Source organism: Callorhinus ursinus, unplaced genomic scaffold (assembly GCF_003265705.2).
Source record: "Callorhinus ursinus isolate GAN/ISIS: 27379988/994484 unplaced genomic scaffold, GSC_fseal_2.0 scaffold5, whole genome shotgun sequence".
NCBI lineage: Eukaryota > Metazoa > Chordata > Mammalia > Carnivora > Otariidae > Callorhinus > Callorhinus ursinus.
This window is the reverse complement of record NW_027397067.1, coordinates 79,576,132-79,601,919: the sequence shown is the minus strand read 5'-3', so window position 1 is coordinate 79,601,919 and position 25,788 is coordinate 79,576,132. Positions and strand designations below refer to the sequence as shown.

General features: G+C 61.4%; 1 protein-coding gene across 4 annotated transcripts in view; it reads left to right on the top strand.

Annotated features, from left to right (window-relative positions):
* The window catches only part of TRAPPC9 (trafficking protein particle complex subunit 9), a 544,520-nt gene extending 519,657 nt beyond the window's left edge, over positions 1–24,863 (top strand). For all 4 annotated transcript variants that reach the window (XM_073893249.1, XM_073893250.1, XM_073893248.1 and 1 more), the window contains 2 exons: positions 23,218–23,438; positions 24,092–24,863. In XM_073893249.1, the coding sequence (XP_073749350.1) occupies positions 23,218–23,438; positions 24,092–24,259 (389 nt within the window). In that variant the 3' untranslated portion in view covers positions 24,260–24,863. The remainder of the gene's footprint in view (positions 1–23,217; positions 23,439–24,091) is intronic.
* Positions 24,864–25,788: the final 925 nt, after the last annotated feature.

Genomic DNA, 25,788 nt, shown 5'->3' with positions numbered 1-25,788 from the left:
CGGGTGTCAGCAGCACATAGGCAGTGTGACCACACTGAGACCACGATACTGAGGGGTCACGCAGGCCTCCAGGCGGGGGCGGGAAGGAGCGAGGGCCCCACGGACGTCACACGGATCAGAGACAGACGGCCCCGCCGAGCCCTCCCTCGACCCCTGACCTCGGCTCAGAATCAGGAGCCACACCAAATGGCTATTGGAGCCCCTGTGCGTTGGGGAATTTGCTGTGCAGCCGTGGTAACCAGCGCTCCCTGCTCCCAGGTATATTCCCATCGTAAAGCCTTCTCCACAGCAGGCTGGGGCCGCCTGACTTCTCTCTAGCGCCCAGAGGCTGCCCTCACAAGGTCCAAACTGAGCGGCCTAAACAACAGAACTCTCTGGTCTACTAGGTCTACTTGCGGCTCTGGCCGCAAGTCTGAGATCAAGGTGTCAGTAGGGTTGGTTCTTTCTGAGGTTGTGAGCGAGAATCTGTTCTGTCCTCTCCCGACTTCTGCTGGAGAGACAGATGGTCCACAGAGACCCACACAGGAAGACTGTTCACTCCGTGCTGTGCTGCTAAGATACGAAACCGGGACTGCAACTGAGGGCCGGTGGGGCCCAGGGAGGACCTCTCTGGGGAGAGACCTTGAGTTGGGAGCCGCATGATGGGCAGGGTCCGGTCATGTGCAGATCTGGGGCAGCATTCCAGGCACCGCAGCACATGCAAAGGCCCTGAGGTGGCAGCATGAGTGTGCATTTGAGGCACAGAAGGAAGCCCCGTGGGCTGTGGGGAAAAGACAGAGATGGGCAGGAGCCAGGCTATAGAGGGTCCTAGGGAGGCTGCTGCAGTATGTGGGTTTTTATTCTAAGTGAACTAAAGAGCCACTGGTGGTTTTTAAGCAGGGAAGTTATGCAATATGACTTCTACAGCTCTGTGGAGAATGAGAATAGCAGCCAGGAGGCCAGGTAGGTGGAGCTGGTGGGTCTGGCTGGTAGAGTGGATGGAGGGGATGCGGAAAGGGGGGGCGTAGAGGTGTCACTGGGCCTTTCTTGAGCTGGGGTGGAGGCGGGAGTGAAAGGCAGGGTCCGTTGGGCCCCCACGTGGGGCTGCTGGGGAGATGGCTGGCTGTGTGGGCTGGAGCAGAATGAGGGTGGGTCCTGGAAGCAGCTTGGTGTCGGGGCCAGGCCTGGGAGGTGAGGGGCTGAGGCAGCTCACAGCCTGGTGGAGGGGGTTCTCCGTGGGCGTGGCAGCCCTGTCCCCCTCCGAGCCCACGGGAGGGGCCTGCAGGCCAGGTCTCACCACCCAGAGGAGGGGCCTGCACTGCGTTCGGGGGCGGACAGTGAAGCAGGGCCCTCAGACACTGCAAAGGTGTCACAGACGTGGGCTGTATGCTGGGTAAGGACAAGCCTTCCCTGAACTTCCCCAGGCCTCTGCTTTCTGGCCCACAGCAGGCGGCAGTCCTACCCCCCCGCAGCTGCTGCAGGACTGCAGGTGCGCGTGGGGAGCTCCTGCCCCGTACCCAGCCCCGCGCGGACCAACAGAAGCCCTGCGCTACCCTTCAGAGTAGAGCACCAGAACTAGCCTGGATGGCCCGCCAAGTCACCCCAGGACCTCCGGTCCCCGCCGAGCTCCCCAGGGCAGTCATCGTGCTGCTGAGAGCCTGCCCTGTAAACCCCCCCAGGCCCGGGGGCTCCGTGTCCCCAACGCCCGGTGTCCAGCTGGGGTGTCTCACATGGTAGCTGAGGAGGATGAGGGCCTCCTTGTCCCGGGCTGTGGGGTGCAGGGCATGGGATCAGCCCACAGCAGCGGCCCCTCCAGCTTTCAGGAGTAAGGGGGTCTACAGCCGCTGTTGCTATATTTGCAGTGGGCGTCTTGGAGCTCACAGGGGCCCTCGGGTGGGCACCTAGAACCCCGTGAAGGAACGTGTTCAGGGGCAGCCCGTTGGCCATCATTCACTCAGGCTGGCAGGGATGACGGGCGGGCGGGCAGACCCGTGGCCAGGCAGGTGCAGGCTCCGTCCCTCCTCTGTCTGCCTTTGCAGTGGGTCAGCCTCCGCGTGCCGGGTACACTGAAAACACAGTCTGCGTTCAACAGGGAGATGGCTCCCAGGAATGCTGGGTAGACCCCAGGATCAGAGCATGTGCAGAAGCGGGGATTGCTGCAGCCCCCTGAGGGCCCCTCACTGGCACCCAGACCAGAGATGACCCAGGGAGACTGGGAGCAACAGGCAGTCCCCAAAGGTGGGGTGGGGTACCATGGGACTGCCTGAGGAGACCAGCAGGAGCTTGGAGTCCTAATTAAATCTCCTGGTTATCAGGTTGGAGCCCCCGCCCCCAGCTCCCCAAGGAACAGACTGTGTCTGCAAACCGCTGCCTGTCTCCCAAGCCTGGGTAGGGAGGGTGAAGTGGTCCCGGGCAGATGGCAGCCCCAGGGAGCCCCGCTCAGGTGGGCCGACCTGCACCAGCTGCTCCAGGGCCCGGCGGACTGGGGTCTCTGCTCATCATCCAGCATTTCCCTAGCACCTACTGGGCCAGCGCTTGGAGCAAGCTGACCTCCTCCCAGCCATCCCTGGGCCTTTGCTGGTGGGCAATGAAGGTTGAGGAGACAGTCCAGTGGGAGGGGATCGGGTGGGGTCTGATGGGGTCACACAGACAGACCTTCTTCTGGCCTTGCCACACCCCAGCCTCGAGACCTTGGCCTGGCCTCAGCACAGTGCTGCACCCCATCTCTGGTGCAGAAAGTAAGTCTCCCACCGAGTGGTTTTGCCTGGCTCCGGAGCGGAGGGGGGCGTCTGCAAGCGCTCAGCCCGTGTCCCCACCCTCCCCTGCCTGTATCTCTGAGGACTTCTTTGTCTCAACTTTTTTATTTTCTGTTAGTGAGAAACTAGTCGGCAAATGGGATGAGATCTGCATCATTTTACATAAGGTTCAACCCCGTTTATGGGGGTGGGGGTTGGATTTTTCAGTTGTGCCAAGATTGCTTCTCTTAGGATTCCCCAGCCTAAGAAGAAAGAAGCTTAGCCTACCCTCACCCCAGACTTAATGCAGGGCCTGAGGTTCGGGGAAAAGCTGCATTATTTTGTGTCGTAGGGGCAGACCCGCAGAAGTCCCCACCAGCACGATGGGAAGTGCAGTGACCTGGAAGGGACCTGTGCGTGCTCCTCCATCCTATCAGCAGGCACTGTTCAAGTCCCCCCGGAGGTCCGAGCGGGAGCTGAGGGTCAGGAGCTTCCCCGCTGGGGCTAATGGAGCCCCGTGTGATCCCGTGCGCCCTGGGCAGACCCTGGAGCAGCTCACAGCCCCCACTTGGGCTGAAGTGACAGGTCAGGAGACCAGCAGTCAGGGCTCCGAGCCTGTGCTCAGAGCAAGGTACATCCTGGCATGGGGGGCCGATGGAGGCCCCTTGCTCTACTTGGGCAGGTGCAGCGGGGCTTCACAGAGGAGGAAGCAGGGGCAGGAGCTGGGAGGAGTGAAGAGGAGACCCTCTTGGCTGCTGGGGCCGGAAGCTTTGCCAGGTACCTGGCGTCCTTTGGTGTGCTGATTTGTGGGAGCCTTCTGAGCGCAGGGCCACTTTCTGCCTGTCCTGGAGAGGGAGGGGACAGGCAGGGGGCCCCCAGTCTCCCGCCACTCCACCAGGCTGGGCCCTTCCTGGCCCATCTTCCTGCCACCACCATCTCTTCCCTGCCCTTCGCTCTCCCCATCTGGGATTGGGAGGACAGAGAGTGAAGGGCGTGTGTTCACCCACCATGAACCCCGAGCCCCGGCCCCCCCACCCAGAGGCATGCTTCCCTGGGGCCTCCAGAGCCTCCGGAGTAGGCTGTGTGAACCACACATGCGCAGGCCTTGTGTTTAGAGGAAGCCTGGAGGTCAGACACCTGCAGTGTGGTGGTCCAAGTGGCTTAGGCTCACAGAGGCAGGGCTGGGGTTTGGACCCAGGCCTGGGAACTGCCGAGTCACACCCTGCCCAGTATAGTCAAGCAGCTTGCCATCCTCCCTAGGCCTGGGGTGGAGCACATGTTAGCCCTTCAACCCCGGGCTTGCAGTGGGCATGGGGAAGCCATGTTGTTCAGGAGAAAGCCTCTGACACATGTTGAAAGGAAAGGAAGAGTATTCCAGGTGGTTGCCGCAGGCGTCAAGACGCGGAGAGTGGGGGGCGATCAGGCCCGAGTCCGTCAGCAGACAGACAGCAGGGGTCTAGAGCCCAGGAGCGGAGGAGGGGTCGGCAGATGGAAAGGTCACGGACAGGAGATGTGAGGGCATTCTTTCTGCGGGCAGGCCACGTGATGAGACGGGGCGGGCAGGGTTCTCCCTAAGCTGACTTGGCAGGATTTGGGCCCGGGGGAGGAGGGTGCAGAGGAACCAGATGGAGCTTTGCTCCAGAGGCGTGTTTGTCAGCCCCTCCCAGCCGTGCCTCTGGAAGCTCCTCGGGGTCCCCAACCCCCAGCCCACACCCTAGGTCTCCTCAGGGCCTGTGGCAGCCTCGCTCCTCCCATCACCTCACGTGTGCGCTCACTTCTGTCCTTCGCGCCACCCCTGTCGGACCCTGCTGTGCTTTTCGTCACCTCCCCCCAGCTGCGCGGTTCAGGGCCTGCCACACGGTCACGAGATGCTCCTGGTGGGAGAGGGTGCAGGCCCACGGAGGTCCAGGGTCGCCACCACGGGAGTCCCCAAGGCCCTCCCTGCTCTGAGGTCTGTGGGTCAGCTGGGGACCAGGCACCCCATCTAGGCCCGCGGGTGGCAGTGGGGGTGGGGGGGGCTGGGTGCCCACAACTAGAGCGGAGAGGGAGAGGCTAGCCTCCTAGGGCGGGCCATCAGAGGAAGGGTGGTTTGTGTCACCTCCTAGATGGCCTGTTCTGGGCCTCCTCCATAATGTGGGGGTCCCAGGCCATACCGCTGCCCGCGAAACTGCTGGGGAGACCTGCCCTGGCCTGCCCCCTGTCCCTGTCCCCACTATGTCGTCAACCTCTGGGGGCCCAGTGAGGGGCCCATAACCCAAGAAACTTCCTGGAAAGAACAGGCCCTGCCCAGTGCTGAACAGGAACGTGATGAGGGACGTGAGCACAGCGATCTGTCAAGAGACCTCCCCGGCACCCCCACCCCGCTGCCCTGTGCATCACAGGTGGGAGGGAGTCCGTGTCTGCCTCCCCCTCTGGGACCCTTTCCCTGCGCCCCACAATCAGCGTGAGAGCGAGCAGGTCAGGACAGTCTGTGCGAGAACCAAGCCCAGGTGTTCGGGTTTTCTCTCCATCAGCCGAGAAGACGTAGAGCCCAAGACAACACAGCCACCACCCACAGTAGACCCTGGCGTGAGCTCTAGCTCCCGCTGATGCATGCAGGGCAGGCAACGGGCGCAGCCAGCCACTCACAGGCTTGGGGCAAAGACTGATTTGTGACTAATCCCCCCCCACCCCGATTGTCTTCTTCTCTCAAGGAGGCCACCTTGGGGCCTGGGCACAATCCCTGGGACCGCGCTGTTTAAAATAAAAAATGAGGGCGCATCAGCAGGACCACATTTTTAAGGACCGGAAAAGCCCTTCCAGCCCCAGGGCCCAGGCAGGAGCCTCCTGGCGCGCGTCTCCCTGTGGGCGGCGTCCCCCTTGGGTAACAGTGGTGTGTCTGCCAGCAAGCACTCACTGAGCGCCTACGAGCTGCACGACTCGTGGGCGGTGCAGTCAGTCTGGAAGGCGAACGGGTTCTGTGCGCGGGCACATTGGGCAGGGCCTGGCGAGACCAAGCCCAGGAGCAGGGTACCCACGACCCCAAGGCAGCGCCCAGCTACACCCAGGACATGCACAAGTGCCGCGCCCAGGCCAGGATTCATGCCTGTTAGCAAGACCGTCTGTCCCCTTCTCGTCCTCTGGCCACACGTGTGCTAACGCCCCGTCAGAAACTGCCCCTGGGTCGCATCTGCTCCGTATGGGCTGCCATGGCAGGGAGCGGGTCATTATCCGAGGGTGGGATGGCACCCCGGTCTCAGTGTTGTTGCGGGGAGCACCTGAGCTGGTCACGGGTGCCCGTGCCCCTGTTGCCCTCTCGCGAACCAGCCACAGCCCGGCCAGCGGCCCCAGAAGTGGACGGGGATGTGGCCTGAGCACCCCCCCCCGCCCCGGATGGCGCTGCACAGGTGCCCCGGAGCTGTCACTGGGCAGCTCCCAGGGCTGTCAGCACCAATGGGCACAGGCTGCCTGTGCCACGTTGTCCTGATCCTCGAAGCTGCCGGCTGGCAGGGAAGGGAAGGGGGGCTGATGGGGTCCAGCTCAGCAGTGTGCTGACGGTGGGCATGTTCCCATCATCCCTACGGCTGCCTTCAGTCTGTATGCCAATTGAGGATTCTGGAACTCCTAAAATGAGTGGCTTGCCACAGGGGAAACAGCAAATAAATGGCAGAGTAAGAGTCAGCATGGTCTGTTTGATTCAGGCAGCTGAGTAAAGGCACAATCAAGGCCCCAGGGAAGCATGGGAAAATCTGGAAGGAGTAGAAAGGCTTGTGTTGGAGACATTAGTAGATTTAGGCCCTAAAGGTGAATGAGAGTTCAGCAGGCACTAGGGGTATCCCACCCTGAAGGAAGAACAGAACAAATTAGTAAAGCAGGAAAATGCAATTGAGAAATATGATAGAAAGTGAATGAGAGAGGGAGGCAGAAAGGGATGGATGGATGGTAGATGGTGGGTGGATGGAGGGATGGATGGGTGGCAGGTAGATGGAAGGATAGCAGGTAGATGGATGGTAGGTAGATGGATGGTTGGGTGGGTGGATAGATGGATGGTAGATGGTAGGTGGGTGGATGGATGGATGGTAGATGGTGGGTGGATGGAGGGATGGATGGGTGGCAGGTAGATGGATGGTAGGTAGATGGATGGTTGGGTGGGTGGATAGATGGATGGTAGATGGTAGGTGGATGGATGGTAGTGGGTGGATGGGTGGACGGATGGATGGATGGTAGATGGTAGGTGGGTGGGTGCTGGAAGGATGGGGGATGAATAGAAGAGTAGATGGATGGATGAGGGCTGAACGGGTGGGTGAATGGATGGGTGGGTGATGGATGGGTGGATAGCGATAGATGGATGACATGTAGTCTAGTGTTGGTCGAGTTTGTGAAGATCGGAGATGAAGTATCCAGCCTGTGGACACAGGAGCCCCATAGCTAGGCAGGTTAGAAGGAGCTGTGGGGGTCACGTTAACCGGGGGCACGAGAAGGCCATGACCAGCAACTTCAGAAAGCAAAGAAACGGGAGCCTGACCCTGTTGCCAGTGGTTATACGCTGTTGTTGGAAGCAGGTGCGCAGCATGCAGAGACAGAGAAATGAGTACGAGCCAGTGGAGAGCCCTGATTCCTGGAGCAAGGATGCTTATGGGTGACCCGGTTTCTGGAAGGCCCAGGCTTGTCTGAGCGCCAGGGGCTGTGGTCTTGACCCCTGAGCATCCCTGGCCTCCAGACCCCATCAAAGATGTGTTCTGTTTAGTTTTGGCTGCTGGTCATTTCACAGCTGAGAAATCCACTGTGATTTTCAGACTGACATCTGACAGAATTGGGTCAGACTTTTCAGATGTGTGGCCAGGTGTGCCGACTGGGTGGGCTGCCCATAACCTTTCACTGGAACAGACTAATTTCAAACGGCATATTGATCGGCTCTGTGGGGAGCAGGGCAGTCATTCCTCAGGATGGCCCCTGTAGCCCCCTGGCCTCGCCCAGGCCTTGCCCTTGACAAGGCCTCCCCCACTCCTGCCTGGCCTCTGCAAGCCTCCGAGCGGGCAGAGCCCCAGCTGAGCTACCTGGTGGAGGGGCGAGGGCTATAGGCTCTTGTGCTGGAGGTGCACTCGGTTCCTCTGTGTCTGCCGGGTAATCCGTCCTGTGTCCCTGGAGGCTGCCGCAGGGGACAGATGAACTCACACAGAAGCAAGCAGTGTGAGCTCTGCAGTTGAATCTCAGCTCGGGCGGGTGACCTAACCTCCGTGTGCCTCATCCATAAAACAGCAACAGGAAGACCCCTTCATCATAGGGCCCTTGTGAGGCTTAATGGGATAATCCATCCATCCAAGGCACTGAGAACAGTGCCAAGTGCACAGGGAGCCTCGGAAGAGTGGGGGTTCACATCCTGTCGTGGTGGCGGAGCCAGCGGCTGCAGGGAGCCCAGGAGCAGGGAGACGGACAGCGGCTCTGGGAAGGGACCGGCCACACCGTCATTCCCAGGCATTCACTGGTCAAGAGAGGAGCAAGCCTCGGGCCCTGTCTCTGCGGCTCCCAGGGTGTGGGGACATAGCAGGGACAGGCAGGGACAGCCAGGGTGGCCCAGGCTGCAGTGGGGAGGGCTTTCCGGGGAGTGACCCCACCCTGTGAGCAGACAGCGCACACACACAGGCCTGCACACAGAGAGCATCCTGATGCTCTGTGGCCCCCCCCCTTTTTTTTAGAGGGTGGGGAGGGGCAGAGGGAGAGAGAATCTTAAGCAGGCTCCTTGCCCAGCACACAGAACCTGACCCGGAGCTCGATCGCACAACCCCAAGATCATGATCTGAGCTGAAACAAGAATCAGATGCTCAACCGACTGAGCCACCAGGCGCCCAGCTCTGGGGCCCTTTATTGTCCAACAGCCCTCCCAGGCAGGCATGCTCAGCCCATCCTACAGACGAGGAGACCGAGGCTCGGTGAGGGCTGCCCATCATGGCTTGTCGGCCCCTCCTCCAGGGCAGCCTTCGCATGCACCGACTCCAGTCACTGCCCCTTGGGTGTGTCCTTCCTCCTGAGCATTCTCCCCAAAGCTGTACCTGCTCAGGTGTGTCGTCTGCGGTCACGGGACCAGGGAGCCCTTTCTGCAGGGACAGCTGGTGGCAGTCTTGACGTCACTGCAGAAAGCTGGGTTTGGGAAGCCCCAGCAGGACCGTCCTGCTGGAGGATCAGGGCTCTCTTGCTTTGGCATGACATCAGTGAGAGGAGCAGGTGCTCATGTGACGTGCGGCAGCCACCAACACTGTTAGAACAGCACCTCCAGGAGCATGCTGCCTGCTTGTGGTGGGGTGGGGGCCCGGTGGACAGCTGCAGTGCAAGTGGCCCCTCAGGACACATCCCCTGGGCCCGTGGGGCAAGCCCAGGGCTCCTAGATCCTGCCCTCTTGGGGCTGGAAGGCGCATTGAGAGAGGCCACCCATCCTTGGAGGGAGGCAAGAGGCCTGCCCTGAGAGTGGACGGCTACAAGCCTGTCAAGTCCCTTCTTCTCTGGCTCTGGTCTGCCCAGACAGCCCCGGGGGTGGTGCAGTGCAGGGGTGCAGCCTTGCCCCATGCTGCTCCTCTGCAAACCTGGGAGGACCCAGCCAGTAGCAAGGGGCAGCAGCCTGAGGGCACGTCTCGTCTGTGCTGGGGTCGGCTGGGGTGGAGCGGCCAAGGACGAACGGCACACAGGAGGTGGCCAGGGCCCCAGGGAGACGTCCCTCTGGGAGGTGGTAAGTCCACGCTCATTCGCAGGGTGCCGGCCTTCATCAGAGAGAGTTGGAATCTTGCACACGTCCTGCGCTCGGGGGCCTCTGGGGTGTTCAAGTGCTAGTCAGAGAAGCTCAGGCTGGGACCTGGGGATGCCGCTCCGGGGGCCCGGGTCAGTAGGAGCAGCTCTGGTGAGGGTCTTTGGGGCCAGCATGCCACCCATGCCGCACGGGGGGAGCGGGGGCACCTAACCCTGAGGCGTCTCTGCTCCTCCTACGACGTCCCCCTGCACCATCCAACCCCTTCGCCCTGGGTGGGGTGGGCTGCGGTGCGAGGGGCCCCTCACCCTGTCCTGGGTCTGTGCCCGCTGCATCTTACTCGTTGCTGCGCTGCCTGCCCGAGCCCGGGGGAAGCGGGGGGCCCTGTGCCCGACTATGTGAGCCCCTTGGCCCCCTTCCAAAGGCAGCGCAAACTCGGTGGGGCCGTGCTCCCTGGTGGCTCAAAGGGGCGCCTTTCTCATGGCAGGAGCAGCTCTGACCCTGTCCCCAGTTACGCACAGGGCAGCAAGCTCGCCACCACCCCGTGGTTTGGTCATCGGGCTGCTCGGAAGGTTCTTCTGTGGGCCCAGTCGCCCCTGACGGATGTGCTCCAGGACACTGTGGCTCTAGGGGAAGCTTTGGTTGTTGCCATTTTAGTCTGTCTGACCCATGAACATGGACTAAGCACCAGCCAGATGTCAGGCCCTGGGCCGTATGGGGGGGGGGCGGGCAGGCTCCTGGCACCGTGTCCGGCAAGCACACTGGGGGGAGCGAGGAGAGCGCCCTGGCTCGGCGGAAGGAGGGGTCTGTGCACGGCTTCCTACGGTCACTCAGCGGGGCTGAGCCCAGGCACGAGAGCCAGAAAGTAATAGCCTGCTTTGAAATCATCCCTCTCATCTGTCTTGTGTAGCAGTTGGGGAAGCAGAGGCTCAGCCAGGGTGAATGATTTACCTAAGGTCACACTGCGAGTCCTAGATGGCTGAGTTCATTATTCACTTGGCTCGGTGAATGACCCCTGAGCCCCTCCCCTCAAAGAGCAAGTCTCTACCGGAGGCAGCCTGTCACAGAGCTCTTGAGTTGGGTTCGTGCGTGGTGTGACAAGGAGCTGGTGTGGGGCTGGGTGTGGTGCAGGCAGTCTTCCTGGAGGAGGTGCTGCTTGAGCTGAGTTTTGAAGAGGCCAGTAGGAGTCCGCAAGGAGCAGGGTTTGAGGGGCATCGCATGGCTGTGGGAGGCTGCCATATGGCAGGGCGGGGTCGCAGGGCACCAGGGAGAGTGACACAGACAGGGAGAGGCAGACAGCCTTGAGCTCGGTCTGGAATACTCTGAAGAAGCCATCAGCGCTATCCCTACACCGAGCATCATTTTAGGTCTTCTCTGGAAACCCTTTATCTTCTGCTTTGCTGTCTCCCCCGCTGGACAGGCCTAGGAGTCCAGGGTCCTGGCCAGGCCTGCAGATCACGGTGGGAGGCCCCACATACACAGGCCCTGCTGGGCCCTGGAGAATGGAGCGCCCAGCCGCAGGCCTCAGGAGCTGCACCCCCAGGCCAATGCAGAGTGCCAGGGACAGCGACCCAGGCACCGGGGGTCGGGGCGGGGGGGTAATGCTTCCCGGGGAGGGGAGGCTGAGCTGGATAGGTGGGCAGGGCAGCCTCCCAGGCAGAGCAACAAACATCCCGTGGGGACGGCTTCCCACGCCGCCAGCCCCTCCTCGTGCCGGCTCACCAAAGGAGGGCCTGCGGGTCTTGGGCTCGCCCTGTGGTGCTGGCTGTACCGCGCGTGTGACCCGGCCTGCAGGTGAGGAGGTCTGAGGCTTGCTGCAGCACCACGGAGGCAGTGCAGGGCTCCCTGGGTGCCGGGAACCCACTTTATGTAGAAAGGCTTGCGACGAGATGAAAAATGAGTGATTGAAAAGGTATAGACATTGCTCGGGGACAGAGGACTCATTTTAAATTCTCTGCTGTTCCCAGGAAGAGGACTCTGCATAATGCAACCAGCCAGTGGGCAGATTTTCCATTTTTCTCTCCCACTTTTCTCCCAGTTTATCTCCTGTGGTCTGAAGTGCTTGTCTGAATCCAGGTGGTGGAAGGGGGCGGACTTACTAGAGGCTTGTCCCCGGCGAGCCAGGGTGGTCCCTGTCCCAACAGACAGGAACGGGGACCGGGGGCTGGTGAGCTCCGAGCCGCGCTCCAGCGTCTCCTTCTGAGTGCTGGGAGCTTGGTCACATGGGCGCTCGAGGCCTGCATGTGTCACCCCTCAGTGTGGTGACAAACAGCCCCAGATTTCAGGGACCTAACACCAGCCTTACCGTATTTAGGTTTCGTGCTGTTCTTGGTGGGGGGACCTTTCTGGAACTCATGGGGGGACCCCAGTTCTGTCCATTCTGTGGCCTCACCCTCCCGTGGCCTCCCCCGTGGCCCCTCGCTCCACTCCTCTGTCTTGGTGGGGAGATGGGGGTGGTAGGAGGGATGTGTTTATGGGCCAGGTTCAGGGGGTGTCATCTCCCCTCCGTGCCCTGGCCAGGACTCCATACCATGTTTGCTCCTGCCGCCAGGGAGGCTGCAGTCTGGCTGTGCGCCCGGCAGGAAGGGAATGGTGTGGCAAACACTCGGCCAGCCTCTGCCACCAGAGCCTTCTCAAGCTCAAGTGTTCCTTCAGGGAAAAGCAGGGAAGGCTGCCTGATGCTGGGGGCGTGTGAGCAGGGCCTTGCGACGCAGAGTGGGGGTGCGTGCCCGTGAGAGGGCACCAGGAGCCCAGCCCAGAAGGCCGGGGCGGTGGGGGGTGCTGCAAATGCCACCATCAGCACAGAGTCCTCAGGCGAGGTGCGTGCGCTGACTTTGGTGGCAGGGAGACCCGGGTTCAAGTCTCTGTGACTAAAGGAGCCACTGCCTGTGGCCCCTCCTCCCAGCCCCCTGTGCTTGTTGGGCATTTGCACTCTGTCCAGGCTCCCAGCTAAGCCGTCTCTCGGGCGCATCTCCTCTGCTCCACGTGCCAACCCTCTGGTGGGTACAGGGCGTGGTGCCCGCATTCAGAGGAGGAAGCAGAAGCCATCTACCTGTGCCCGAGAAGCCTGGCCCCGTAGCTGTAGAGGGTGTCCATGGGCTGGGACCCTGGACCCATGTGTTTCTTCCCATGTTCAAGGCGGCTGCTCACCACAGTGCACAGATAGGCACGGGCCATGCCAGGACGCAGCCCAAGACCCCTCTTCTGGGGGAGTTGGCCCCCCACCTGTCCTGGGCTCCCTCCACACCCCCCACACCCCCCCTCCCCTGCAGCACCGGACGCCCTATGCCGGACTCGCTGGCTGGTGGCCGTGCTCCGTAGGCTGGAGAGTCTCTCCATGAGAACTCCAAGCTGCACGGGCCTCCCCTGCAATTCTAACTCGCCTTAATTTTAATTTAATTCCCTTTAATCTTTAATGAAAAGTTGTAAAAGTAAATTATTTACCCATGAGAGGCAAACGGCTCCTCAGGAGCTGTTCTCCACTTGAGGGTAATTACACGTGTGGGCCTTGAACAGGCTCCCTCCCTGGATGCCGAGGAGGAGGCATTCTGGTTTATGAACTAATTAGCTACCTCAATAACTGTTAAAAATGCATGCCATTTGGTGGATTGAGAGCAAAGCTCCGGCCTCATGTGGTGCACACCCTGACAGTCACCGAGGGGGCAGGGAGAACCTGTGCTCTGGCCCCGTGACCCATGGGAGTCCTGTTGCTGAGCTGAGCTCTCCTAAAACCGCACCGTGGTTCTGGGGCGGATGGAGCCGGCCCTCCTCCTGCCTGTCATTCTCCATCTGTGCACATCTCCTGGTCTGAGCCTGCACACCCGAGGGCATGGCCCCCTTCCCTGCAGTGCTGGGGGCTCACAGAGTGGGGGTAGGGGGGTGGGGAAGAGTGAGGGGGGCTGTGCGGTCTGCCGCCCCCTGCCCAGGCTACGCTCTGCCTTTCTGCATGTGAGGCCCTTGCCCAGAACGCCATCACCCCACCTCCTGGGCATGCCCATGCTTCTGACCTCTTTTCCAAACACTCTCTCAATATACAATCGAGTAGCCAAATTAAATTTAAAATGTCCGGACTAGGGAAAACCACATGTGGCGTAATTGGTCAAGACCTGCAGGAAAGGGCGTATGTGGGTGTAGACTGTGGCGCGGCTCACTGAGGGCCAACGTGGTGCTCTAGGTTGGTACGCTGTTGGCGCTGGGCTTCCTGTCAGCCGAAGAGAGGTCCGTTACCTGGCTCTCAGTGGCAAAGAAGGAGAAGGTGTCAGTTACTACCATGTTGGCATTCGAGAAAGGTCACCACTGTTTACTGGATACTTGGACATTGCAGGGTTTTGTACTGGATCTGCCTGTACCTTCTTCCAAGGGACCCTGCCAGTTGTTGCCAGGGGGAGGGTGAGCCCTGGGCCCCTCACCTTACTGCTCTCCTCACGTCCCAGGCTTGGCTTGTTTTCTGCTGGAATTCCTTTCCTTCATTTAAAAGGTGACAGAGCTTCTGTATAAATTCCCAAGCCTCATCTGAATAAAATTTGACTCTAAAAATTAGGCCTACCCCAAATTTATGATGACTAGAAAAATGTGTGTGTCTCGTGAGGTTTAACTTTTACACGTGATTTCACTGAAGCAGGCTGGGTAGAGCCTCCCAAACCTGACGCACTCCGGCTGTTCCTGGGTCTTCACCGAATTAATTTCTATTGAATTGTTTTCACATCTTTAAAATGTTTTATCCAGAATTAGATATTTGGGCCCAAAGTCCACTTGGCCGTCCCATTTCTTATAATGACCAAAGCTGGGGAGGGTTGAGGTGTGGGGTGAGGGTGGGTGTCCTTGCTTGGAGCTTGAGCTCACCTGGCCTTGGGAATCTTGTCCTAAAGGAGAAGTGCGCAGGTTGTCGGATAAGCCAGTTGAGCAAGAAATCCACCCTCTTTTCCACTGAAGGGGATTAGCACATGACCTTGGGGTGGGCTGGTATTTTAGGCGTTCCCTGCCCCTTCCGAGAAGCCTGCTGTGCGGGCTGGCTCCACCGGGCAGGTCAGACCCCGGCTTCCGCCCCTGTTCACCCTGCTCCTCTCTGTTGCCCACTCTGAGCGAGACTGTGGGCACATGCACATCAGAATTGGATGCTCAGCCCACCCCGGACACAGTGCGACCAGGACGTTCTCTTGTGAAAAGTCTCCTGGAGGTTAGAACCAGGGCTGTTCCCAGCTGGTTAGCAAATGTCTCCTGATGGCCAGGAGCACACACCTGCCCCTGACCCCGTGCCCACCCTCTCTGTACAGAGCACACTAGACAGACACCTGTGGGCCCTGTAGGCCCAGCCTGACTGCCTGCCGCCTCTGACCTGTGTGTTCTCAGGATCAGTCTCCTCATCGGGGTACCCTCCCCACCAGCTCTGTAACCCCTGCTTCTGACCTGCCCCACTCCTGCAGCCATGCTCTCAGCCCCTGATTGTCCCCAAGTCTGGCCTCGTGATCACTGGTGGCCTCAGACTTGCCAGGCCCCTACTCTCTGTTATGCATGGGAGGAGAGGGTCCCACCTAAGTCCCAGCCATCTGGCCCTGGGCTCCAGAAGGAGTGGGAGCTAAGGGCTTGGGATTCCAGAAGGTTCTCACGGCTATGAAAGGAGTGAGTCAAGACTTCACCAAAGGGCCCTGTGGGAGAGTGAGGGCCGCGGCAGCGTGACCGGGCATGGCTGTCTCAGAAATACAAAGCGAAACCATCATGAGATGCCACCTCATGCCCACCAGGGTGGCTAGAACCAAGAAGACAACAGCAAGCGTGCGGATGTGGAGAAATCGGGACCCCGCTCCCTGCTGGTGGGAATGGGAGATGGTGCAGCTGCTGTGGAAAGCACCCTGGCAGTTCCTCAGAAGGTTAGAGAGAGTTACCATGTGACCCAGCAGTTCCACGCAGAGCTGTGTGTTCTAGGGCGATGGAAACCCACGTCCATGCAGATCGCGTCCATGGAAGCCCAGAGCGCCATTGCCCCACGTCCACACAGACCGTGTCCACAGAAGCCCACAGCGCCAATGCCCCATGTCGACAAAGACCACGTCCACGGAAGCCCACAGCGCCTTTGCCCCACGTCCACGCAGACCACATCCAGGGAGGCCCACAGCACCATTGCCCCATGTCCACGAAGACCATGTCCACACAGGGGAATCCTATCATCATAAGAAGGAGTGGAGTACTGACGCCTGCTGCAATGCGGATGACCCTTGACAACATTATGCCAAGTGCGATCAGCCCAGACACAAAAGACCACGTACGATTCTACTCCTGTGGAAGTCCAGAATAGGGAAGTCTAGGGAGCTGGAAACTCAGTAGCTGTTTAGGGCTGGAGGGAATGCGGAGGTGGGGGTGAGGCTAAGGGAACAGAGGTTCTTTTGGGGGTGACGAAAACATTCTCAAAGTGTCTGTGGTGATGGCCGCCCAGCTCTGGAAATGCAGGAAAACCCACTGAACTGTACCATGTACGTGGTGAAGTGTATGGTATGTGAAATGTATCTCAATAAAGCTGTTAAAAAAAAATAAATGGGCTCAGGATCCCCGGGTTGCAGCAGGGCCAGCGCCTGAGCCTCTCCGTGCCTTGACTGTCCGTCTGCACAGTGGCACAGGATGGATGACCTGGGGCCTTGGAACAGGGGCTGTAGGACACAGCCAGTGCTCGAGGAACCGGCACGCTTGTCACCACCGAGAGTAACAAGGAAGTCCGTGCCAGAGCGTGCTGGAGGCTTGCGTTTAGGGGCTGAGTCCACTGAGCTCTCCACCTCCTCCTGGGCTTCTTCGGATCACGGAAACCTCTGGAGTGAACTGCACAAAGTAGATTGGCAGATCCCGAGGGCCGTGCCTCTGTACCTCCAAGGCCCCGAGAAAGGCCGGCTCCTTCCTGGCACCAGCGATGAGCCAGAGCAGAGCTCAGAAGAGGCAGCATTCGTAGAACCCAGGTGGGGGCCTAAACTAGCCTCGTGTCAGCCAGAGCTTCTTCAGCTCCTCCTGGGGGGAGATGGGAAACTGAGGCTAGGGGGCAGAGCCCCTGCCCCCAAAAGCAGGACCCCACCCTCCATGCTGATTCCAAGACCTGGGCACTCCATCTGGGCATCCTCCTCCAGGAAGCCCCCTCTGGGCACATGGGAGCAGCTCATGCTTACCTCGCTAGCCCACAGCAAGCTCTCCAGGGCCAGGCTCCCACAGAGCTGGGTATCGGGGAGCAGGCCGTTGGACCCAGGCCCTGGCAGCTCCATCAGCTCCCTGCACCTCAGTGTCCCCACGCAACAGGCACACCTGTTCTGTGCGCCCTCCAGGAGGAACGTGAGGTTGCCAGTCGGCGGCTTGGCCCCAAGTAAGACACCTGCAGGTGGGGGCAGCCCGAGACCCCACCCCCGCCCAGGGTGCACCCCTCTGCCCCAGCCTCACGGCTGGCTCCCAGCCTGAACCCGCACCCAACAGTGGCTGCCCTTGGCCAAAACGCAGGCTGGCATGGGCAGCTTCCACTCTCCTCGTGCCTCTCCAGAGTCGGCCCCCCAGGGCCCTTCCTTCATCTCAGCTTCTATTTATAGCATATGTGCTTGTGCCAGAGCCCGGGGACGTGCTATAGCATAAACGTGGCAGCGGTTTCAGGAGGAATTCTGGGCCAGACAAAATTAAGTCCGTGACTCTGGCTGGTATTAAAAGGGAAGGAGAAGCAGTCCCGGGGGCGGAGGGAGATGGGCCATGGCCCAATTTAATGCTGTGAGGGAAGAGACTAATCTGCTCCCGGGAGATTTCTTACAACATGAGAATCTCCTGCATAAATAACGTCCTCTTTGAAAGTTTGGTCTGTGAGTCAGGGACCCAGAGCCAGGCAGTGGCAGGCTGGTCCTAACGTCCTCTTTGCAGGGCACTTCAGGGACATGGCCAGGTCCCTCTGAGACACAGGTTACAGACAAGTGACCGGGGGCCAGAAGGGGGGCTGGGCACAGCCAGTGAACGGAGGTGGGGACTCAAGCCCAGCCCCAGAGCACGCTCATGCACTCGTTCAGCCACTTGGTCGCCCCCCAGATATCAAACAGAGTGAGTGCCTGCCTGGCCTGGTGTTGGGGACATGGGCAAGTGCCAGTTCTCATGGAGCATCCAGGGAAGAAGGAACACAGTCAATAGTTAAGCAAATGGGCAAACAAGAGATAAGATGTCAAGAGCCATGAGAAAACAGGGTGTGAAAGAGGAACAGGGGTAGGAGGACTCTTCACCGTGTGTTCAGAAATGACCTCTCGGAAGAGAGGGCCAAGGTGGCAAGAATAGCAGGTGCAAAGGTCCTGGGGCAGGTATGTGCTGGGCATGCTAGAGGAACAGGAGGGAGGTGATGGGGCTAGAGCAAGCAGTGGGGCAGAACAGCAGCCCCTGTGATGGGGGGCAACTCTGCTGGAGCCATGCAGGGCCCTGGAAGCCAGGGTCAGTGGCCGAAATCTGATCGAAACTCCCTTTTGTTCTGAGTGTAAAGAGAAGCCATAGGCCAGCCGAGGGGCAAGCAAGGAAGTAAGGAGATTGAGTGGCATTTTTACACCATCCCTTTGACTGTTGCATGGGAAAGGGTAGAACAGGGAGTGTGGACATAGAGGTCTGCTAGGAAGCTGGCCTTGGGCTCGGGTGGAAAAGGGAATTCTGACTGCTGACCCCGGATGTGCTGATGGGCTGGGCATGGGCGCCAAGGCGGAACAACCTTGGTGTGACCTTCAGGTGTGCGGCTGGGCCTCTGTGATGCCATCCTGGCTACTCCAGGATACTCTCCCCGTCTCAAGGTTCCTCCCTTCATCACAGCTGCCGAGTCCCTTTTGTTGTGGGAGGGGACGTATTCCACAGGTTCCAGGGATGAGGATGTGGACATCCTTCGGGGAGCGTTATGCTGTCTACCTCACCATCCCCTGTGCTGGTAAAGCAGACTCAGGGTTCCGGAAGGTTTTGGGGAAAAGGTTGACCCTCCAGAGCCAGGGTTCTGTCCGTCCTGCTCTCTGCTCCTGAGCAGCCCCCAGGAGGAGGTCCCCTGTGCAGGGCTCCTGGGCAGCTGTGGTTGGCTGAGGAGGGGGGGGGCGCCTCCTGGGCTGCCCCCCACCCCCCCGGGCTCCGTTTCCCTGAGGCCTTGCAGCCCACGGCTCTGCCTCTCCTCCTTGGGCACTTGCTTCCAGCCCCTGGCTCTCGAGGCCCCCGTCCCCGCGGGCACTCAGGCATCCCGTGGCTGGAGCAACCACTGCCTCCCTGCCCCGCAGGCCTGGACTCCCCAGAGGGGGTGTGAGTCCCAGGGGTAATGGGCCATGAGCACCCCCATCTCGGCCCGCCCGGTCCTGATTCTCACAGAAGCCCCAGAAATGTGGCCTGCCCTCCCGTCTGAAGGAGCAGAAGCCGAGGCTCAGAGAGGGTGAGCGGTGGCGAGTGCAGGAGAAAGTACTCAAACTGCAGATGACAGGAGCCCCCGCACCCTGCCTGGAGAGGGAAGCAGGAGAGGTCACCAGCAGCGTGGGGGGACATGGAGGAGGTGACCCTGGAGGCCAAGGGGAGAAATTAGGCCCCACTCACTGCTGCCACCAGACCCCGACTTCCGTGAGCGCCTCGATGAGCCCACCCTGCCGCGGGGGGAGGCACCATGGTGGCCGTGAGGGACACTTGGGCAGGGTGTGCCAGCTTTAGGGGACACGTTCACTCACCGGTGTCCCGCCTGCCTGGGGGCCGGCCGGCCAGTCTGCTGAGCACGCAGAGGAGCTCACCCACCACCACTGTTGGGGTCCCGGTCTTGCCGTGGGTGCGTGGACGAGGCACCCACCTTCCCTGTCTAGAGGATGGGGGGCTGGCCCGCGGAGCCCTCACAGGGACCTCTGCAGATGGGACTCGAACTGGGAAGCAGTTAACGGGTGGCTCTCCTCCCTCCAGGCACCTCAGGAATGACTCCCAAACAGCTTGCCTTTGGGAAGGGTTTAGTTATTCATTCCCAGATCCTTCCTAGTGGGTTCCCTGAACCGCTGGTGGCCAGCGCAGGCCTCTCCTCTGGTCTCAGCTGCTCCTCCCGGCCTTGCTCAGCGGGGCCTTCCGCCCAGGCCAGGACACAGCTGGTCCCGGTCAGAGCCAGAGAAGCGAATTAGTTACAGCAGGGGGTGCGCTGGGGCGGCAGTGCTGATGGGGTGCCAAGCCCCACCTGAGCATGGCCAGCATCCTCAGCATCCTTAGGCACGTTTTCCCCAGATTTCTGAAACAGCACACCATGGGTCCCAGGAGACGCTGGCCATGGCATCCTTCTCGATGCAGGAAGCCCGTTGTTCTCTCAGGGAACGGTGGACCCCTGCTCTGCTCTGCTGTGTCCTCCCAGTGATGTGGGGAGTTCTGGGGCCCACGGACCCGATCTGAGATGCTGGACTGCAGAAAGGAAGGAAACAGCTGCTTTCTGAGCACGGAAATTCTCCAGTTTGGTGGGCAGTCATTATGGGCGCCAGATCCTGGGGTGGCATGCCCGGCTGTCCCCGTTTGCCTGGCACCAAGGGCTTCCTGGACGCGGGACTTCCAGCACTAACGCTAGGCTGAGCTGGGACCGTTGTCACCCTGTGCATGAGGACACAGCAGGTAGCAGGACAGGTGGGTCCTGCCCCTCTAGAGGGCCGCCCCCCTTCTCCCTGGGGGGCAAGCAGTCGCAGCTCCAAGTAAGAGCCAGCGATTTGGGGGTCCAGGGGGAGGACTCACCTCAGACCAGGGCAGGGAAGGCCTGGCTGGGTCCTCTGCCCTCTGTCTGGTCCTCTTGCCTACCCCAGGCCTCTGAGGCCAGGATCATCATCCCGTCTTTGCCGATGAGGTGAAGGAGACTCAGGCTGGCAAAGGCCTCCCCCAGGATGAAGGGTGGAGGCCGGGTCAACACCCTAGCTCAGCTTCCTGCTTAGCCAGGGGCCTGTCCACTACCCCTGCTGCCCTGGCCTGGCCTCAAGGCCACAAACCCATGCTCCTTCTAGAGAGTGCCAAGGGAAGGTGACCCCCAGTAGCTGTGTACACAGCATTGTCTCCCCTCCCCCTTGCGCGGGGTCGGGGAGTGGGAGCAAGCAGAGCTGGATGAGCCAGAGGCCAGCAAGCGAGCAACCCACACAATTCTCTGCAAGGAAAAAAAGAGCAGAGATGTAATGAGCCAGCCACCCTTCACTGATTTGCACATAATCGTATCTTTCCCTTAATGGAACCAGCCACCGAGGCGCCCTGACACCTGCTCTCTCCATTCTCCCCGTTTGATTCAAGAGGTTTAGACCGTGCCTGGTCGCGCTCACCGGTCAGCAGACATGACCGAGGCCCACCGTGCCCGCCGGCCCGTGCCGGCGCTCAGTGGAGGGCCCCCCGTCACACCCCTGTCGCCGCAGCCTCTCGGTCATGCGGGACTGAGAACTTTCTGCATGTCGGCACTTGTGCACTTCTGCGGCCCTGCCACCTTGGCTGCAGGTGCTAGCAGGTGTTGAGGGCCCGGTGGAGGGTGCTGGAATGAATGAATGTTATCCAGTGATGGCCCAGTGCCCACACACCCCGCCCCGTGGAGGCTCTGCCCCCTGAGGTGGGAGCGCGGGGCGGGGGGCTTCCCCACCTGGGGAGGTAGGGATGCGGCGAGGGGCAGGCTACCCTGGTATCAGCTCCTCTTAGAGACACTTTACTTTCGTGCCAGTAGTTCCGTTTGCAACACCGGATCCTCAGGACGTGAGGCAGGAATTCAGACGGAGCTCAGTATAAAAACGTGCACAGTGGGGATATTTATATACTGAAAAAGTGGACACGACCTCACTGGGCTCGGGTGGGTAAATTACAGTTTATTCCTTTAATGGAATCCCCTGCAGCCTTTGAAAACATTCTCACAAAAATGTCAACATGTGGAACATGCTTCTGTTCTCATGGTCCCAGAGCGCCAGCCACCAAGCCACAGCGGTGAGGACATGTGGGGAAAGGGCTGGAAGTAGGGGGGAATTGTAGAAAATTAGTTTTATTTCTATGAACTTTCCAAATTTTCTATGAAGAGACAGAATATGGGGGGGGAGACTTGATCTCAGGCTTTCTTGGAAGAATGGACTTGGTGGGACACGTGGCGGGTGGTTCTGGACCTGCAGTTACTCTCCACCCGCACCCAGCTGCACACAGAGTGGCCCCGTGCGCTGCCTCCCACCTCTGCCCGCCCCCTGTTCCCGGTGTGCCCCCTCCCTGTCCACGTCCACATGCACGCACACTCCCACTCACGCTCACATGTACTCCCGTGCACATACATGTTCGCACACATGCACACTCCCACACACGCGTGCTCACACACTCATACTCACATGCACAGCCACACACTCCCACTTAGACACACTCGTGCTCTCACACACTCATACGCGCACACATACGTGCATCTCTCGTACGCACTCTCACCCTGTAACGCACACACGCACTCACGCCCATCCCCGGCTTGGCTGCGCAAGGTCAGCTGAAGAGACGCAGGCACTCTGAGGACAGCCCTTCTGCGCAGGGAGGGTTTTCCTCGCCGCCCTCCAAGGCAGGCCACCCGCCAACTTTCCTCCAGACCTGTGCCTCCGGGACCCTGAGAGGGGCCTCGGCCTCCTTGCATGGGCTCCAGGGCCCCCCCAGCAGCCGGGCGGGGGGTCTTCCCCGCGGTCACCTGGTGGCAGAAGCAGCGGCTGCGAGTCAGGGGGTGTCCCCGGTCGGCCTGGGGATGCGACAAGTAGAGGTCAGCCAAGGCAGGCTGGCCGGGCTTGGGGTTGGCCCCTTGCAGCTGCACGGCGAGTGGCGAGTGATGCAAAGTCACAATGCAGCCTTGGGCCCCCTCCCTGACCTCCACGGTCGGGTCAGTGAGCCGGCGACCTCCTGCCTGGCCATGTCGGTGTGTAGGGCCGCCGAAAGAAGTGACCGCAGACCGTGAGCTTCACAGAGCAGGCATTCGCGCCCTCACGGGTCTGCAGGCTGGGTGTCACCTGGGCTGTGCCCCCACCGGAGGCTCCAGGGGAGGCTCCTTCCTGCTCGCCCAGCGTCTCGGCCTCCAAACTCTGCCTCCGTCTTCATGTGGCTTCTCCTCCAAGTCTGCTTCCCCTCATCTGCCTCTCCCCAGGACATGTCTCATTCTCAAATCCCACCCGTGCTTCCAGGCGGGCCCCCAGACCTCCCCTCCCACCATCCTATGGGGATGTCCTGGGGGTTTGAGGGGAGTGGGAGGTGAAAAGCACAGCACCTTCCAATCTACCGACCCCCACCCCCATCTCCCCCACTCCTCTGCGCCCCCCATCCCCGCTCTGCTCCTCGGGTTCCAGACCTTTGCCCAGCTAGTATCCTGTTACCTCTGTGGTGCCCCCAGGATGGCCCCGCCCTCCCTGGGGGACGCTGGGCAGGCCACGGTGCATGCGTGTGTGGTGGAGGCCCAGCCAGGTCCCAGGCATACCACGGACAGCCCCTGCCACGTTCTTCCCTCGGTTCTGAGGCTCTCTCCTGGTTTTCCTCTCCACCGTGGCCCGTGGCCCCAGCTCAGCCCTTTCGGGCAGGAGCATGGGAGACCCCAGCTGACCCCGGGCCCCTCCGGCATGGCACAGACCCTCTGGGGCCAGCTCTGGTGTCTGCACCTGTCTTCTCCAGCCTGCACATCTGGACAGCAGGGACTGGGCCACACATCTGTGCTCAGTACCCGGGCTGCACGGAGGGGGCGGCTGCCGTGGTGGGGGAAGGAGTGAGGGAATGAGTGAATGCATGAATGAATGAATGGCAGACAGGTGCGCAGGGCCAGCTGGGCAGTGCCTTTGACAGTGTCGTGTCCTGTGTCCCTTGCAGATGTGTTGGTGGACGGACAGCCCTGTGACTGTGAGGCCGCGGCCTGCCGGGTGGGCGACCCCGTGCGTCTGGAGGTGCGGCTGACCAACCGGAGCCCGCGCAGCGTGGGGCCCTTCGCCCTCACTGTGGCGCCCTTCCAGGACCACCAGAACGGGGTGCACAACTATGACCTGCGCGACGCCGTGTCCTTCGTGGGCTCCAGCACCTTCCACCTGGATGCGGTGCGTGGTGGTCTGCGAGCCCCAGCGCAGCCCCCGTGGCCATTGGCCCTGTATCCCCAGACCCCCGCCCCCGGGCCGTGGGCTCAGTGGGGAGCAAGCGCAGACTTGTCTGTGCCGACCCTCGTTCATGCGACTCACCACAGGACCCCCCGAGTCCTGGCTGTGGTCCGGGATGGAGAGACCACCCCGAAGCTTGTTAAGGAGGCTGGAGAGACCACCCCGAAGCTTGTTAAGGAGGCGGGGCGGGTGGAGGAGGCCTGAGATAGCGTCAGACCTGCTGCCGCCACCGGCCTCTGGCCCCGCTCAGTCAGTGCTCCCGGCCTGGTGCTGGCTGCCCGCGGCCCAGCGGGACCAGGGACACCCACACAGCACAGCGCTCACGGCCCATTCACCTGATATGACGCCTCATCCCAACCACTCCCCAGCCTGCCTCAACCCCCACGTGGCCCAGGAAAGGAAGTGCTATGCTCCCTCTGAAGCCAGGAGCTAAGGCTCAGAGAGGGGCAGCCGCCTGCTTGGGGAGGCACGGCAGGGAAGCCCTGGAGGGGGCCCTCCCCTCCCCCATTGCCCCCACGTCCAGGCAGGTCCAGGGGTCTCCTGGTGGCTTTGGGGGTCGGTCTGCTCCGGGCTGACATCCGCCCCTCTTCCCACAGGTGCAGCCTGCGGGCCGGTCGGCCTGCCTGGGAGCCCTGCTCTTCCTCTACACGGGCGACTTCTTCCTCCACATCCGCTTCCACCAGGACAGTGCGAGCAAGGAGCTGCCGCCGTCCTGGTTCTGCCTGCCCAGCGTGCACGTGCGCGCCCTGGAGGCGCAGGCCTGAGCCCCGCGGCCCCTCCTCTGCGGGCATGGGTGACCCCGCAGCCACAGGGGCCCGGCCTGGCCCCCACCTTCCCTCTGTCAGTCCCCACCCTTCCTCCCCCATCTCCTGCGAGTGCCCCAGACACGGCAGCCTCACCCCTTCCCGAACCGGCCAGCAGGGCCCTCTGCTGGAGCTTGGCACTAACCAGACCCCAGAGAGCAACAGCCATCCAGCCCAGCCGCCCCCCGCCGCCCCCCCCCCCCGGGTCCCGGCACCTGTTGCTGTGACCTGGGGTCACAGCCCAGCCAGGAGAGAGGAAAGGTGGGCATGAGGGAGGGCCACGGCTCGGGGGGGCCTGGGGTACCTCCCCTGAGCCCCCTCACACCTGGCCCTCCCCCACCCCCAGTGCTGGCTCTTCTCCCGAGGGCCCCAAGGCAGCCCAGGCAGGAGGGGTGGGTCTGTGCATCAAGCAGGTCCATCTGCCCACCCACCCCCCCCAGCAGGCAGACATCCAGGCCTCTGCCAGCTACCCCGGGCCTGGGGCTGTGTCCAGGCTGGGCTTGGGGTGCCATGGCCTGCGTGTGTCCGTGACGAAATCTCCAATAAATGGCCCGCCTTGCTTCTCCGCTGGTCCACTGCGTCCGTGCATCTGCTTGCCCAGCGTGGTCAGGGGCCACCCCACCCAGCCCATCAGCCCCTGACTCAGGTAGGGATTCCCACGCACGCGGGACAGCACACGGAAACCTCCCGTGACACAGCTGGGGGCCAGCAGGGGGCCCGTGTCTGTCTGTCCCTGTGACCCCAGCCCCTCCCTTGCACGCACTCTTTGGGCCTGGCTCCCCAGCCCCGGTCAGAGCCCTGACTCGAGCCCCACCCCCCAGTCCTCGGCCCCTCACTACGGCTCTGGCCATCTTGGCCTCCTGCTTTCTCTCACGTGATCCACGCAACATCTGCCTCTCTCTTGCACCAACACTCGGGAAGACGTTCGGGCGTGACAGTGGGCATAGGTTGGGCTGGGCGTCCCTGGCCTGATGGGACAGTCCCTGTTGAGGCCACAGCCCTCGACCTGTGAGGGCGGGCTCTCCCCTCGGCCCTCCCCTCCTCCCTGCTCCCTGGGGGGCCGCCCGCCCGCTCGTCGCTGCAGCAGCCACTGTGACCTGCAGCCCTCCCCGCGGGCAGGCTCCTGGTGCCTCTGTGCCCACAGCATCGGTGTGTCTGGCACACGTTGGTCCCGGGGCAGGACTCCTGGGCCTCCCTGTTTCCACAAGGCTGCCCAGGGCAGCAGGGATAGCACCGACTCGCTCTCGGGGACCATCCCCAGGCTGTCGTGGGGCCTGAGTGATCCCCAGGAAAGCTGCGGGCTCGGGGCAGGGGAGGACTTCCCTGGCCCCACCTCGCAAGGAGCTGCATGGTATCCACTGGGGCGGCACCTTCCAGTGCCTGGTGTGGCTGGGACACTCGGCCCCTGCTGTGCGTTCCCCAACTGCTCTGGGCCTGGGGGCGCTGCCTCCCTCACGGGGGCGGGGGAACAGCGTCTCCAAGGGCCTGGA